This window comes from Phoca vitulina, unplaced genomic scaffold (genome assembly GCF_004348235.1).
Source record: "Phoca vitulina isolate PV1807 unplaced genomic scaffold, GSC_HSeal_1.0 scaffold61, whole genome shotgun sequence".
In the NCBI taxonomy this organism is placed as follows: domain Eukaryota; kingdom Metazoa; phylum Chordata; class Mammalia; order Carnivora; family Phocidae; genus Phoca; species Phoca vitulina.
Genome location: NW_022589764.1, coordinates 7,243,923 through 7,257,649, shown reverse-complemented (window position 1 = coordinate 7,257,649; position 13,727 = coordinate 7,243,923). Strand labels below are relative to the sequence as shown.

Here is a 13,727-nt window from a genome sequence, read left to right as displayed (position 1 = left end):
TAGCACCTCCTGCGGCCTGTGGACACAGCGGTGCCTAAATTTAACACGCGGCCACTTTCACAAAGGCTGGCTGGTCCTGCGTGACTTTCCCCCAAATACTGCGGTGGAGCTGGGATGTGATTTCGTGTCCCCCGTGCAACACGGATGCTCCAGCTCCTCCCCAACGCCGCCGCCCTAATCAGCGCAGGGCCGGCAGCCACACACACTGGAGGCCTTTCCCTCCGCACCGCGGTGGCCGCCGCCTGGGTGAGCCGCTGACACCCATCTGCCAATTTCCCCAAGTGAGAGTTGCAGTGCGGCCAAGGGTCACCGGGAGAGGAGTGCTGACATTCCAACCTGCCCTTGATAAGACCGGATCGCGGGGTGGAACCGGCAGATAGGTTTTACTGGGTGGGGCTGGGACTAGTGTGTTGCCAGGTGTTGACCGGGCACGTGCCCCGCGTGTGCTTCTGTGCTGCACTCGTTCTCTGCAGCGTCCCAGACCGTTCCCCAGGGCGGGCCCTGCGGAGGAAACTCCAGTTCGGGGCCATCGGCTATGCGCCAGGACAGACTCCCTGCTGCAGCAAGCTGCCCCGCTGAGCAGTCACTCTCCGCCCCAGGTGGGGACTACCGTTGGGAAAACAGCAGGGAGGACAACGAGAGGGGCTTTCTCCCGGCTGGGCTGAGAGTGTGGCACATTCAGGGGTGACAAAGGTCACTAAGAGCAAGAGAGAGGAGGACGGTGTCTGGCTGAGTGCCAGGACCAAGAGGAGGCCAGGGCACTGCGAGAATGGCATCCTCGACCGCTGGGTAATTTCTCTGAAGGTAGACAACAAGTCAAAGTGCTGGAACCTTCCGTAACTATCACCCACACTTACCGATGCTAGCTAGCATGTTCCTGGGGATCCGAGTGTTCTCTCCTGAGACATAATGCAGTTTGTGCTTCCTCCAAATTCTAATCAAGATGATTTAGAAGAAATTTGTGTGTAAGAAACAGGAGTGCACTTGAAAGAGGAACTAAGTGCCATCTGGGGGGGTTGCTCCTGCAGGCAAGAGGGTGGCTCAGTTTTCCAAGATAATGGCCACATGCCTTCATTAACCCTGCTTGCCCCAGAGCAGAACATTCCCAGCACTGCTCTGTCAACTTGTGACCCTGCGGGTGAGGGCCTTGACCTTCTGGTCTCGCTTCTTGTGGAAGACATTCATAAAAACTCGAGGGGCGCTGCGTGTTTCTGGGGCTTGAGGCCTGCCTGTGAGGAGGACTGGTGTGACCTTGTTGGTTTCCACTTGCTCTCAGGACTGCCCTGTGTCCCCACAGCATCTGCACACAAGCCAGGGGAGACAGGCTCCGACATCTGGGGGTGGGGGGGGGGGGGGGGAAGGACACGTACTCCGATGCTTCCCCACGCTACGTGCTGTCACAAATGGGGTGTGTTAACACTTGCTACAATTGGGGGACAGGTCCCTGAGGCCTGACAGAACACCTCAACTATGTTTACTTGAATATTCAAAAGCGAAGGGAAAAAGAAAAACCTGTCCTGTAGGGGAAGAGGCATGAAGGCATGGGTGGGAGGCCCCAGGTCCATGGGGTACTGGTCCCACTTGGGGAGCCTCCGTTTGCACCTCGACCCTCCTCTCTGGCTCTCTTGAGATGAACCCAATGAAACCCCGGGACTACTGCATTACACTAGTAACTACCAGTCTGCTAAGTCAATTTTGCTCTAAATTAACTTGGCTTCAAGGATTTCTGAAACCCTATGGATGGCTCCCCACTCAGGACTCCATTTCCGCCTGGTGGGCACCAAGACTGGGGTTCCTTAGGCCTCAAGCTTTGCCTTCTGCTTGGCTTCCCCCTCACCTTCAAGTTGTCCCCATACATGGAAGGGACACATTTTTACAGATACTCTGGGAAACGCCATGTCCTGAAAGTCCCCTCCAAGAAGCCCTAACACCGAGGTTCTGGCTAATGGAACCCTCTGCCCTCTGATTTGAAGCTTATTTCTGCCACAAACCAGTTGCCAAGCACTGAACAGTTTTAAGTGAGAATACTGTGCTTTTCTCCCCAACATTTAGATAATAGCAAATTGCTTCCATGTCTGTTTTCACATTTTCCTTGTATCTCAGGTTCTAGTAAAAACAAAAACAAAAACAAGAGGAGGACATCTGTGGATAAAATTTTTTTTCTCAAAAAAAAAATTGTGGGGTGCCTGGGTGGCTCAGTCAGTTAAGCGTGTGCCTTTAGCTCAGGTCATCATCTTGGGGTCCTGGGCCCGAGCCCTGTGTCAGGCTCCCTGCTCAGCGGGGAGTCTGCTTCTCCCTCTCCCTCTGCCCTGCCCCCCCGCCCACATTTGTGCTCTCAAATAAAATCCTAAAAAAATAATTTGTGACCTCAAGCTTCACACAAATACACCAGCATTAAGGCCTCCGCACCCCCGTGTGTGTGATCTGCCCCGCACGGCACGGAGCAGGGCAGCACGACGCAGGGCCACCTTCTGCAGTCCGTTCGCTGCACTTGTCAGGTGTGAAAGCCGGCTTCCTACTCCCTGCCTGGCATCCTTCCAGTAGGGAAAACACTCAGTGGTAACAGAACTCAATTTTTAGTCTTCATAGGTATGTGGTTTCTAAGACAACTGGAAACACAGTTCACTGGAAACAGCCTGACCTGCGAAGGGGAAGCGGAGACAGAGGGCTCCTGCCAGTCACACGGTTCTGCAGGGAGCACCTTCTGAGCCAACTTCCGGCCAACCCGAGTGCTCACCGTGCGCTGGACAAGACGAGCTCTAGCGTGCACCGTTTGTAAAGCCATGGTTTCCTACAAGACAGGACTGGAACAAGTTTAACCTATACCTTCTCTGTGAATTCTGAAAACACTAGATTTTCTACCCTTGGGGAGTTGTCCCTTCCCTGTCAAGTGATTTGAAAGGAAAGCACACTGAGAAGTTAAAAGTGCCATTAACGAGCCTACTTTCACTGTGACCACATTTATTGAGGTGACCACATGGTGCTGTCAGACTGCACATTACAGCAGGTTTCCCCAGCCAAGAACAGAGTCATCCTCAGTGACCCAACTTGGGACATCTCTGTGCCCAGTCATTTCTGCAACAACAGGAGCCAGCCTCTTAACCAGCAAGTGATTCTCAAACTGCCAGTCAAGGCAAACGACTTTGTCCCCCTTTTGGCTGCATCTCCTGCCACCTCCCCGACTGGCCCACTGTGTCCCCACCTAGGCTGGACAGCCACTGTGTCCAGATCCGCGTCCCATCGCCTGGGTCTCCACCTGTGTGATGCCTGATGCGCGCTGCACCAAGGGAAAATGCGCTAAGTCAAAAGGAGGAGGTACTGGGGCGCCTGGGTGGCTCAGTCGTTAAGCGTCTGCCTTCGGCTCAGGTCATGATCCCAGGGTGCTGGGATCAAGCCCAGCATCGGGCTCCCTGCTCAGTGGGAAGCCTGCTTCTCCCTCTCCCACTCCCCCTGCTTGTGTTCCCTCTCTCGCTGTGTCTCTCTCTGTCAAATAAATAAATAAAATCTTTAAAAACAAAAAAACGAGGAGGTACTGACTCAAGTCCCACTGGTGGACGGACATTCTCGAGGTGTTCTAGTACAAGAACATTAGTCATACGGCAAAGGGCAGAAACAGCCTTCCGACACCAGAACTTGACTCTCTTTGAGTCATTTCAGGGTCCCATGCTCAGCACTCCAGGAAGATGGTCTGAGGGAACAAAATGCCCTTATTGCTGTAAACATTATGAAGCACCAGGTCTACAAACCTTGCCCGGCATTCACGCAGGACAGTAAAGGCCAGTTACGGAGGTACAAACAACAGACTTGCAGATTACGTCCCCTCCACGAACTAATACAGACAGGCACCTGGAGTCTTGTGGAGGCCCCGTGTATGTGGGTCTGTGTCACAACAAGGACACATTCAAAGCACCACAGACTAGTGCACCTGGACAGCCAAGGTAGCAGTGTGCGAACTACCAGTGAAATAAAAATAAGAGGACAGACTAAATGGAACAAAACATGTATCTCACACTATGTATAAAATTAACTCAAAATGGATCACAGACATAAATATAAACCTAAAACTGAAACACTTTTGAAACAGAAAAATCTTTGTGCTTTGATTTAGGCAAAGGTTTCTCAGATATGACACTAAAAGCATGATCTATAAAAGAAACGATGGACTTTGTCAAAATTAGTAACTTAGACTCTTCAGAAGACACTATTAAGAAAACAGACTGAGAAAATATATTTGCAAATCACACATGTGATAATGAATCTGCATGCAGGTTATATGAACTCTCAAAACAGTATGGAAACGACACAATTTACAAAAATGAGAAAAGATCCAGGGGCACCTGGGTGGCTCAGTTGTTAAGCGTCTGCCTTCGGCTCGGGTCATGGTCCCAGGGTCCTGGGATCGAGCCCCGCATCGGGCTCCCGGCTCCGCGGGGAGCCCGCTTCTCCCTCTCCCACTGCCCCTGCTTGTGTTCCCTCTATCGCTGTGTGTCTGTCAAATAAATAAAATCTTAAAAAAAAAATGAGAAAAGATCTGAACAGATGCCTCACCAACGAATGCATGGCAGATAAATGAAATGATGCTCAACCTCATGAGTCATCAGGGAGACGCAAATCAAACCCACAAGGAGACAGCTCATTAGAACAGCTGAAATAGAACTATGAGAACGGCGACTGCCGGTGAGGGCCTGGGGCTGCCAGCCGCTCCGACACGGCTGCGGGATGCACACAGGGTGGCACCCCAGCAGGCGGGGTGGCAGTTTCTTAGAAAGTTCAACCTATACTTCAATATGAGCCAGTGATCCCACTCTTAGGGGCTTCAATCAACTGAAAGAATTTATGTTAACACAAGAACCTATATGCAAATGTTTGTAGCATTTGTAGGTATTTTATTCATCATCTCCAAACCTGGAAACCAGCCCCAAGTGCACCTGGGGCTGAATAAAGAGACCGAGGCGTGCACGCACGGTGGGGCAGGTGGGACACTGCTCCGCAATAAGAAAGAACTAATACTTGCAACCTTGTAAATGAATCTCGAATGCTTTCTGCTGAGTGAAAGGCGGCACACTCAAGGCTGCGTCCTGCGGGATCCCACTCACAGGGGATCCTCAAGAAGAAGAAACTACAGGGATAGAAAAGAGATCACTGTCTGCTCAGGGCTGGAGGAATGGGGGAGGGGTACAATGGACTTTTGGGGGACGATGAAACTGTTTGATGTAGTAATAGTAATGGTTATAAAACTATATGTCAAAATCTGGAGAACTATACACTATATATATAAGATGGATACTTTTACTGTACACACATTTTAACCATGACAAAATAGATGAAGCAAATAGACTAAATCTACATAGATGCTCGCTTTCTAGCAACAACCTAAATGTCACTATGGTGGTGGTTAAATATGGCAATCACGACGGAATATGTATAGCCATTAAAAATCATTTTCTACCCCCAAATGTAGTAACACAAGAAAATGCCCATGTTGTTTTTGGAAAAAAAACAGGATACAAAACTATATACAAATTGGTCCTAAGGAACACAAATGCACACCTAAATGTATGTGTATTTACAGACGCTGTGGGACCACCACCGAGAATTCTACAGCCGGCCTCCCCCTCTTGCCCGGTCTCTGAAGGTTTCCGTGACCAGCGCTGCTCAGCGATCACGCTGCAGCCGCCCCACTGGCCCGAGGCGGCAGGTGACTAGGTGAGGAGCGCCAGTGTGCGGGCTTTTAAACAGGATTATAAAGCTGCACAAAACTGCAAATAGTGGGCAAACAGACCAAACCAGCACTTTATTTTAAAAAGTTTTATTCTGCAGATTTAGAAATTTGAGATTTTTTAATAACTGCAAAAGAAATTCAGTCACACCTAATGATTGATTAACAGAATGTAGTGGTATATTATCTAAACAGAAATCGTGCTGATGTGCCATAATAAATTGTCTATTAGTAAAAAAATACACTTTCGGGCACAGCATGGTATCACAAATTACAGTCAGGGTACTTTGCAAGAATTTAATCAAACTAGAGAATTCTGAGTAACTGTATCTTTTAAATGCAGCACTTAAAAATGTAACAACTCTGTGCATTCTTTTTCTTAAAAAAAATGACCTTGTATGTGTCATAGAAATGCTGCTTTATTGCTGCAGAGGTCAAAGTTCAAGGCTCAAGAGGTACAGGAGAGAAATACAAAGGTAGCCTTAAGAAACTCGGTTTTGTTTATGTATAAAAAAGGTAAAGTTTATAAAAGTTAATTTACAAACCAAGAACAGAAGTGGTATGCACGCATTATGTACAAGCATCCTTAAAACGTCAAAATTTTCAAATGCATAGCCAAAAGAACAGAAAACCACCACTGCCCCTTGGAGGGGGAAAAAAAAAATCCCCAAATCACACCATTATTTTCTTCTGGGTGATTATACATTTCTGAAACCACCAAATCCACAATTTACTCAATCTTTTTCATGATACGGCATCTAGATGCGCACAAAAGCCATAAAAACTTAGTAATACACGGAGAGAATGATCTAAGAATTAAAAACATGAGGGTAAGGCATTCCTGCTGGTTAGTATGTCTGTGGTGATATGGTCAATTTATAGATCCAAAGAGGCCACAGAACCAGTCTCACATGCTTTGGTGTCCTTCCCTAAAAAAAGGTGTTTTCATATACAGTAAGTAATTGTCTTCACTTGACTCCCTACCCCCCCACCCCCAAAAAAGCTATAAATTCCCCTTGCTGTACATTTCTGTTAAATCCACTACACTGGTTTATATGGTCCAGGTACATTTTTTAAATGTGTGCATATTACCTCATGCATAATAAAATAAAATGTGTATGCCAGGCCAGGGCCATAATAAAGTTTCAAACAGTGTACTTTGGAAAGAATAGAACTCAAATGCACCCCACTTACTGGCTGGTATTTTAACGGAAATCAATATGTGAAGTAAGCAGTGACCATAAAAAAGTACAAAAATCATTACAAAGCAAACCATCTCTGACCCTCCAGCCAATGCTGCTAGTTTTTCCATCACAAAACACGCAGTCTGCAGCATGTTTTTGGACCACGGTGCAGGGACATGCTCACTAATCTTCATCTGTTCAAACAAAATGCTTAATACTAACAAACTGCAGTATCAATTCTAAGAAAAGTGTAATACTTGATAGAGTGCTTCCATTTAGATTTAGTAAGTTTAACCCAGTTTCACATTATTTAATCAAGTTCCTATATTTTAAGAATTAAAAGTGGTCAATCAGGACAGAAACACAGTTTGCTCCCACAAGGTAATTTGGATCTCCAGGAAGACACTTGTTTTGCCAGGTTTTAGGATCACCTAGGAGAGAAAAAGAAGTGCCTGTCATTTGCAGTTGGTGAAACCCCTAGCTGTGATGCTTTGCAATCATGGGGTAACATGAGGACATACACTCAGATACAACTCTCTCCTATTTCTTCAGCATATGCACTTGTATCAAAACTCTAGGTGCTGTATTTCAATGAGGACCCACTGGAATCTAAGGATTCAAAGCTGTTTCAGATTTCTCTTTTATTGTGTTTTCAAGTTCATGCCTTTTCAAGCAATGAATAGAAGCTAGGGCAACCATATATGCCTGAGGTAGCTCCAGTGCCCGGGTCCACATAATTATTAACAGCACTTTTGAGTGTTGGGACAAAAATGATACGGTCACCCATTTGAACGGAGCAGGAGAACATATTTCTCATACTCAATTACACACCAACATATGAATGCCTGAAAGTTCTGCAGAATCTGGTTCCTAAAGACTCTTCCTACCCCTTTACAAAAAAAAAAAAAAAATCAGTTTAAGTCTGGACCAAGAGCTTCTCAGACCTGATCTTAGCTGTACAATAAAATCACTCATGTAGTTCTGAAAACTCACCGACTGCTCACTCATGTAGTTCTGAAAACTCACCGACTGAATCGGGGCTTGGGTATCTGAATTTAACAAGCTCTTGGTGATTTGAGATCTGCAGCTAGAGCTAAGAAGCCCCAGGCAGTGGACACCAAGTGGGAAGAAGGCTGGGACGACTGTCTCTATGGCATCCAAGATAAGTGATGTTCAAAGCTGCTGACTTTTGCCTTCCTTCTGTACCCCCGTGGGACAATGTCTGGGGATGTTTTTGCCTCTCACAACTCATATCTAGTGAGTAGAGGCCAGGGATGCTGCTAAACATCCCACAACGCACAGGACAGTTCCTACAACAAAGCATTATCATCTGGCCATAATGTCAACAGTGCTAAGGTTGAGAGACCCTGCCTATGGTGAGCTGTACATCATCTAAATGGTCTCTGAGTTACGATGGGCTCAGCAGTTTTAAAACAGAGTGATTAAACAGAAGCTAAATCACTTCACAAATATATATGGACTTATGCTGTACTGCAGATAACAGCTTGTTTAGGCAATGAAGTAGAGCTACGACAACTCTTTAGAAGTAAATTAAAAATCTTAACTTTAGGCTCAAGTTTCTTTCCAATATACTAACTTTTGTTAGGATTAAGTCAGTTGTCATCAAAATCTACCTTTGACTTTCTGAACAGAAATTTATAGTAACAAAGCATTCTAAAGCCTTACAGGATTATACAGAAGTACATTTCTGCTCTAGGTGAATGTACTCAAACTTAACAAAGGAAAAAGTTGTTTCAATCTAACAAAATAACTCATGTTCTGTGGCATAAAATATGGAATGACAAATAGAGAAATCATTTATGCTTCATATAATATCTGGGGAAAAAATCACTATAAAACAAGGAACTACAACAGTTATTTTAAAGTTTCTCATCCTAATTTGGTTTAGAAAACAATCAGAGCTCATGCTACAACCTGACTTTCAGAATATATGTTTAAAATGCAGCTTCATTAATATTAATTCAAACTACGCTAATAAAATGCTTCTCCACTAGTGGAGTCCCTGAGGAAATAGCTCCACTATCTAGTGTGTTACAATTAATTTATTAGTTTTCTCCAGAAAATGGTATACTTGTAGATATTAGGAAATACATATTTATATATAATTTTTAATCTTGGGTAGTAATAGAATATGTTCCTGTAATCTTTATACCCTAAAGCTCTATTTCATATTAAAACTGTATAATGCTCACCTGGTTTATTAAAAATTCAGAAACAAAACTTTAAATTCTCATTTTTCTATATGAGGTTCAATTAACGTGATCTATACCAAAAATACAGAATGTTTCAACTGGTAACTGATGTAGTCACCCAAGGAAGTGAGAAATGTGAAAATGCAATGGAAGCTTTGAAGCTATGATCTTAAGAGCAAAAAGCCATTTAAAAGTAGTGTGTATAATAGAAGATATTTAGAATTTTACACTGAGAAACCATGGCCAAGTATTGATCACAGTGGAAGGTACTTTTTGTCTTTCAAGTTTCTGGTGTATATACTTTGTAGGTTGAGAAATTAAAGAATGGTAACGAAAAATAGAAATTATTGTATAAAGGAATCAAATGATTTTAATAAGAAGATGAAAATGCCTGTATATGCAGGGCAGTAATAGTTCTCCCACTGCATCTTAATAATTTTGACAGAACAAATAATTTTCTTGAACATCAAGAACAGTCAACCTTTGGTCAAATCATCCATGTTTAAAAGGCAGAAACTTCTGTACCTTTCCACATTCATTTATGCATGCACCACAAGGAAATTTTAAAACAGTGGTGACGCCTACACAAGGCCACAGGAACAGAGGTAGAGATGTGCTCACAAACAGCATGGGTAGCTCCAACAGCCCAGGGATTAATCAATGACAGTACCCAAAGCCCCCAAAGGACAGAGTGAAGACAGCATACCCGACGAGGAGTCGGATGATTTTAGAGCAAAAGACCAACCGTCAGGAGTCATGGACGCACAGTGTGGTAAGCGCAGCTCCACGGGCTTCAGGAACTTGAGGCCATGGGGCCCACACATCACTAAGGGGCTCAGCAGTGTCTCACCTACAGTCAGGGAGGGGGTAGGGGTGAGAGGTTAGATGGCCACCTTCCTTCTAGACCACAGTTCTCCTCATGCCCCCTTCTAATGATGTGCTTTAAAACCAAATGCAGTTGGGGCGCCTGGGTGGCTCAGTCGGTTAAGCGGCTGCCTTCGGCTCGGTCGTGGACCCGAGGTCCTGGGGTCGAGCCCTGCGTCGGGCTCCCTGCTTGGTGGAGAGTCTGCTTCTCCCTCTCCCTCTGCCTGCCTCTCTGCCTACTTGTGCTATCTCTCTGTCAAATAAAAAAAAAAAAAAAAAAACCAAACGCAGTTAATTCTCTACAGCCGCAGTGACCAAGAAAAATAGAAGACACAGGTGTAGTTTAGAATTTTCTAGTAGCCACTTTGAAATAAAAAACAGGTGAATAAACTTTAACATTTATGTAACCCAGTATATCCAAAACATTATTATTTCAACATGTAATCAAGACAGTAAATCTCTGCACTCAGTGTGTATTTTTACACTTCGACACATTTCAACTCAAAATAGCCACAGGTAATTTAAGAAACAAAACAGATGAACATAGGGGAAAGGAAGGAAAAATAAAATAAGATAAAAACAGAGAGGGAGGCAAACAGTAAGAGATTCCAATTATAGAACAAACAGGGTTGAGACGGAGGGGAGGTAGGCTAGATGGGTGATGGGCGTTAAGGGGGGCACTTGGGTTGCAATGAGCACTGGGTGTTATATGTTAAGTGATGAGTCACTAAATTCTACTCCTGAAACTAATACCACACTATATGTTAACTAACTTGAATTTAAATAAAATCTTAAAAAAAAAAAGTGAAAAACTGGAAAAAAAAACATTACATGAAAACTTCTTGCAGAAAAATTAATCTGGGGATCAATTTTATGACAAAGTAGAGAATATGCATTTAATAGATACTTTGCCCCATCTTAGTAATGTTATAGTCATTTTTATGATTTTTAAAATAATCTGTAATTTCCTTACTGTCACAACAAAGGATAGTGTTAGCCCAGTAGGACTGCATTTCAAAACTGCTTACGTCTATCACTTCTTTTTAAATTTTGGTGAAATACTATTTTATTTTGTATCCTTTGTTTTCAATGAAATTTTTAACCAAGGATGTAAAAATAAAAACAAAAACAAACAAACAAACACAAACGTAGCCAGCCACAGGTAGCTGGTGGCAACTGCATTAGATCATGGGGTTTTTGTAAGATATATTCACCAAATGTACGTTTTATAAAGTTACTTATAGGGCACCTGGGTGGCTCAGTCGTTAAGCGTCTGCCTTTGGCTCAGGTCATGATCCCGGGGTCCTGGGATCAAGCCCCGCATCGGGCTCCCTACTCAGCAGGGAGTCTGCTTCTCCCTCTCCCTGTCGCTCCCCCCCAACCCCGGCTTGTGTGTGCTGTCAAATAAATAAAATCTTAAAAAAGATTATGAAAAATAACAGCCTTCCTAGATTCCTTAAGAAGTTCAGAAACACACATGGTAATACCTGATAGGGATGTTATTTACTCTGTTGAGCCCTTAGCAGTGCCAGGGACGGGTGATGAGCACCTGCCCTAAGACGCTTCTATTCTACAATCAGGTGACAGGCATGGAGCAAAGCCTTTCTGAGTGGGTGTTACCTAGACCCATCTCCAGAGATGCAAGGGGTGAATGGTTCAAAGACAGATTTGGTGAGGTCAGCTAAGACCACCCAGCAGACAGGTGGAGGAATGCCCAAAGGCCTGGTCACCTGTCATCACTGTCACTTTCACATTGAAAGTAAAGCCCACTGTGTGGGAAGTCTAGTGTGCTCACCTCTATCACCCACCCCCTACATACCCATGACGCCATTCCAGGGGCACCCCCCTCCACAGTGCTCATTTGAGGGGCCTTCCCTGATGGGAGGAACATGCTGGGGTTGGCAAAGTAGAAAAGGGGTCCAGATTATCCTCTCAACTGAGCACTACAAGCTTTGAAGAGCACAGAGGGCAACTCTGGTTATTAAAATTACACAGAAAAATAAACACACTTACCTTTCTCCTTATCTAAAGGTGGGAGGATGCTGTTGTCTCGGCAGACCTTGAAATAGATTTCCTGTTCAATTCCCTCAGGAATGGCTCCTTGTGGGATAATTATACTAACGCCGGTTTCTATGGAACTTAACACCCCGCCATTGCTGTTAAACACGCCTCGGGCTGTGGCCACCACAGTATGACCATCCTCATCTTCATCTTCTTCCACAGCTGAAGGGCTGAGAGTTCAGAAACAACTAATGAATAAACCCCCAACAATACAAAGGAGTTTCCACTATGATTCCAACAGGTGGTTTCATTTTATTTCTCCATATAATCAAGAAGGTAAGTTTTCAGTGACACATTTTACTCACAGGCATAATAAGTCATATTCTTCCTGGAGAAATCAATTTCACTTTTGAAGACAACTAATCAATTTCCCTTCATTACTAATTTTTGCAACCAGAACGCACAAAGTCTGATCACCTTGCTCACCCAACTGCTACAGTTCACTGGTTTTAAGAAACACATTTTAACCACCATGAAATTCATGTTTTAAAATTGGCAGTCATGGTTTAACTGGCAGCACTTTTTCTTCTTAGTGATACGAAGACAACGGTGCATGTTACAACTGATGGCACATGAGACCCGGTAAGTTACTAATTAGGTTCTCCACCTCCCTAGGATTTTGAGCAGTACTCCCTGAGTATCAGTCCTTGCTGTCAAAGGCTTCCACAGTGCCATGAAGTAGTATTTTGGTGTGGGTACACCTCAAGCACCCATGAAAAAAAAACAGTATATTCACTTAGTACACAAAGAATACCCAAGGCCGAGGGGATGTGGTTTCAATGACTGCTTCAAAAATGTAGGCTATCAAGATTTCTTGAAGTAAAATTTTGAGTCACAACCTAAAGGTGAGCAGGAAGATGGAATGACACAGTTAAGGGTATGAAGGGAGGCTGCAGCTTCATTCCCGCACGACCAGAGCACCAGGGACAATGCTGATGTGTGTGAGGAAGAACAGGCTTCCCATCCCCCACTACTGGACAGGTTCACAAAGAGGGGAGGGCAGCACACTTCCATGAGCATTCTTGCTCTTGGGAAGCAGACCGCACGTGGTCCTCCTGGCCCTGGGTTCTGCCTGCTGGTGCTTCGGTTTCAGCAGGTGGTGGCTTGACAATATAAGTGGATTTGGGAGGCTGAGGCCGAGGTGAGCTTACGTGTGGCCAGAATGGGTCTGGTCAGTCACCACGTAAGGACAAGAGGGAAAGGAGTATATGGAATATGGATCCAGGTAGGCTTGCTTTCTCTCGTGTGCTCAGACATCTTACTCATTAAAACTATAAAAAGAGCTGATTTTTTAACAACCATTTTGAGGTTGTTACATTTTTATTTCTAACATTACTATTGAACAAAGAGCGGACAAGAACACAGATGCTTATGTTTTTGAGATATTCTCCAAGCATACCTCACCAGCCCAAGGTTAGAGGTTATGGAAAGCTATAGTTGGTTAAGAGTACGGGCTCTGAGGTCAGACGACCAGGGGCTGCTGAATGTAGGCCCCCCTCACCCTAGCTGTGTGACTCTGCGCAAACCACAATGTCACTCAGCCGCAGTTCTTAGTAAAATGCGGATAATGACACTGCCTACAGACCATACGTGGTCGTTAACTTTATTACTTTATTAACATTATCTTGTACCTCTTGTAGGACCTTTCATGTAACAGCATTCATCGCAACAACATTTTGGACAACA

General features: G+C 44.5%; 1 protein-coding gene across 15 annotated transcripts in view; it reads right to left on the bottom strand.

Annotated features, from left to right (window-relative positions):
* Positions 1-5,272: 5,272 nt before the first annotated feature.
* Positions 5,273-13,727, bottom strand: part of TJP1 (tight junction protein 1) — a 239,816-nt gene continuing 231,361 nt past the window's right edge. For 4 of the 15 annotated variants that reach the window (XM_032391267.1, XM_032391269.1, XM_032391266.1 and 1 more), the window contains 3 exons: positions 11,994-12,211; positions 9,823-9,966; positions 5,603-7,334 (listed from right to left, as the gene is read on the bottom strand). In XM_032391267.1, coding sequence (XP_032247158.1) covers positions 7,240-7,334; positions 9,823-9,966; positions 11,994-12,211 — 457 coding nt within the window. In that variant the 3' untranslated portion in view covers positions 5,603-7,239. Of the gene's footprint in view, positions 7,335-9,822; positions 9,967-11,993; positions 12,212-13,727 lie in introns of all 15 variants that reach the window. The other 11 variants (XM_032391257.1, XM_032391260.1, XM_032391259.1 and 8 more) reach the window with 7 other exon arrangements.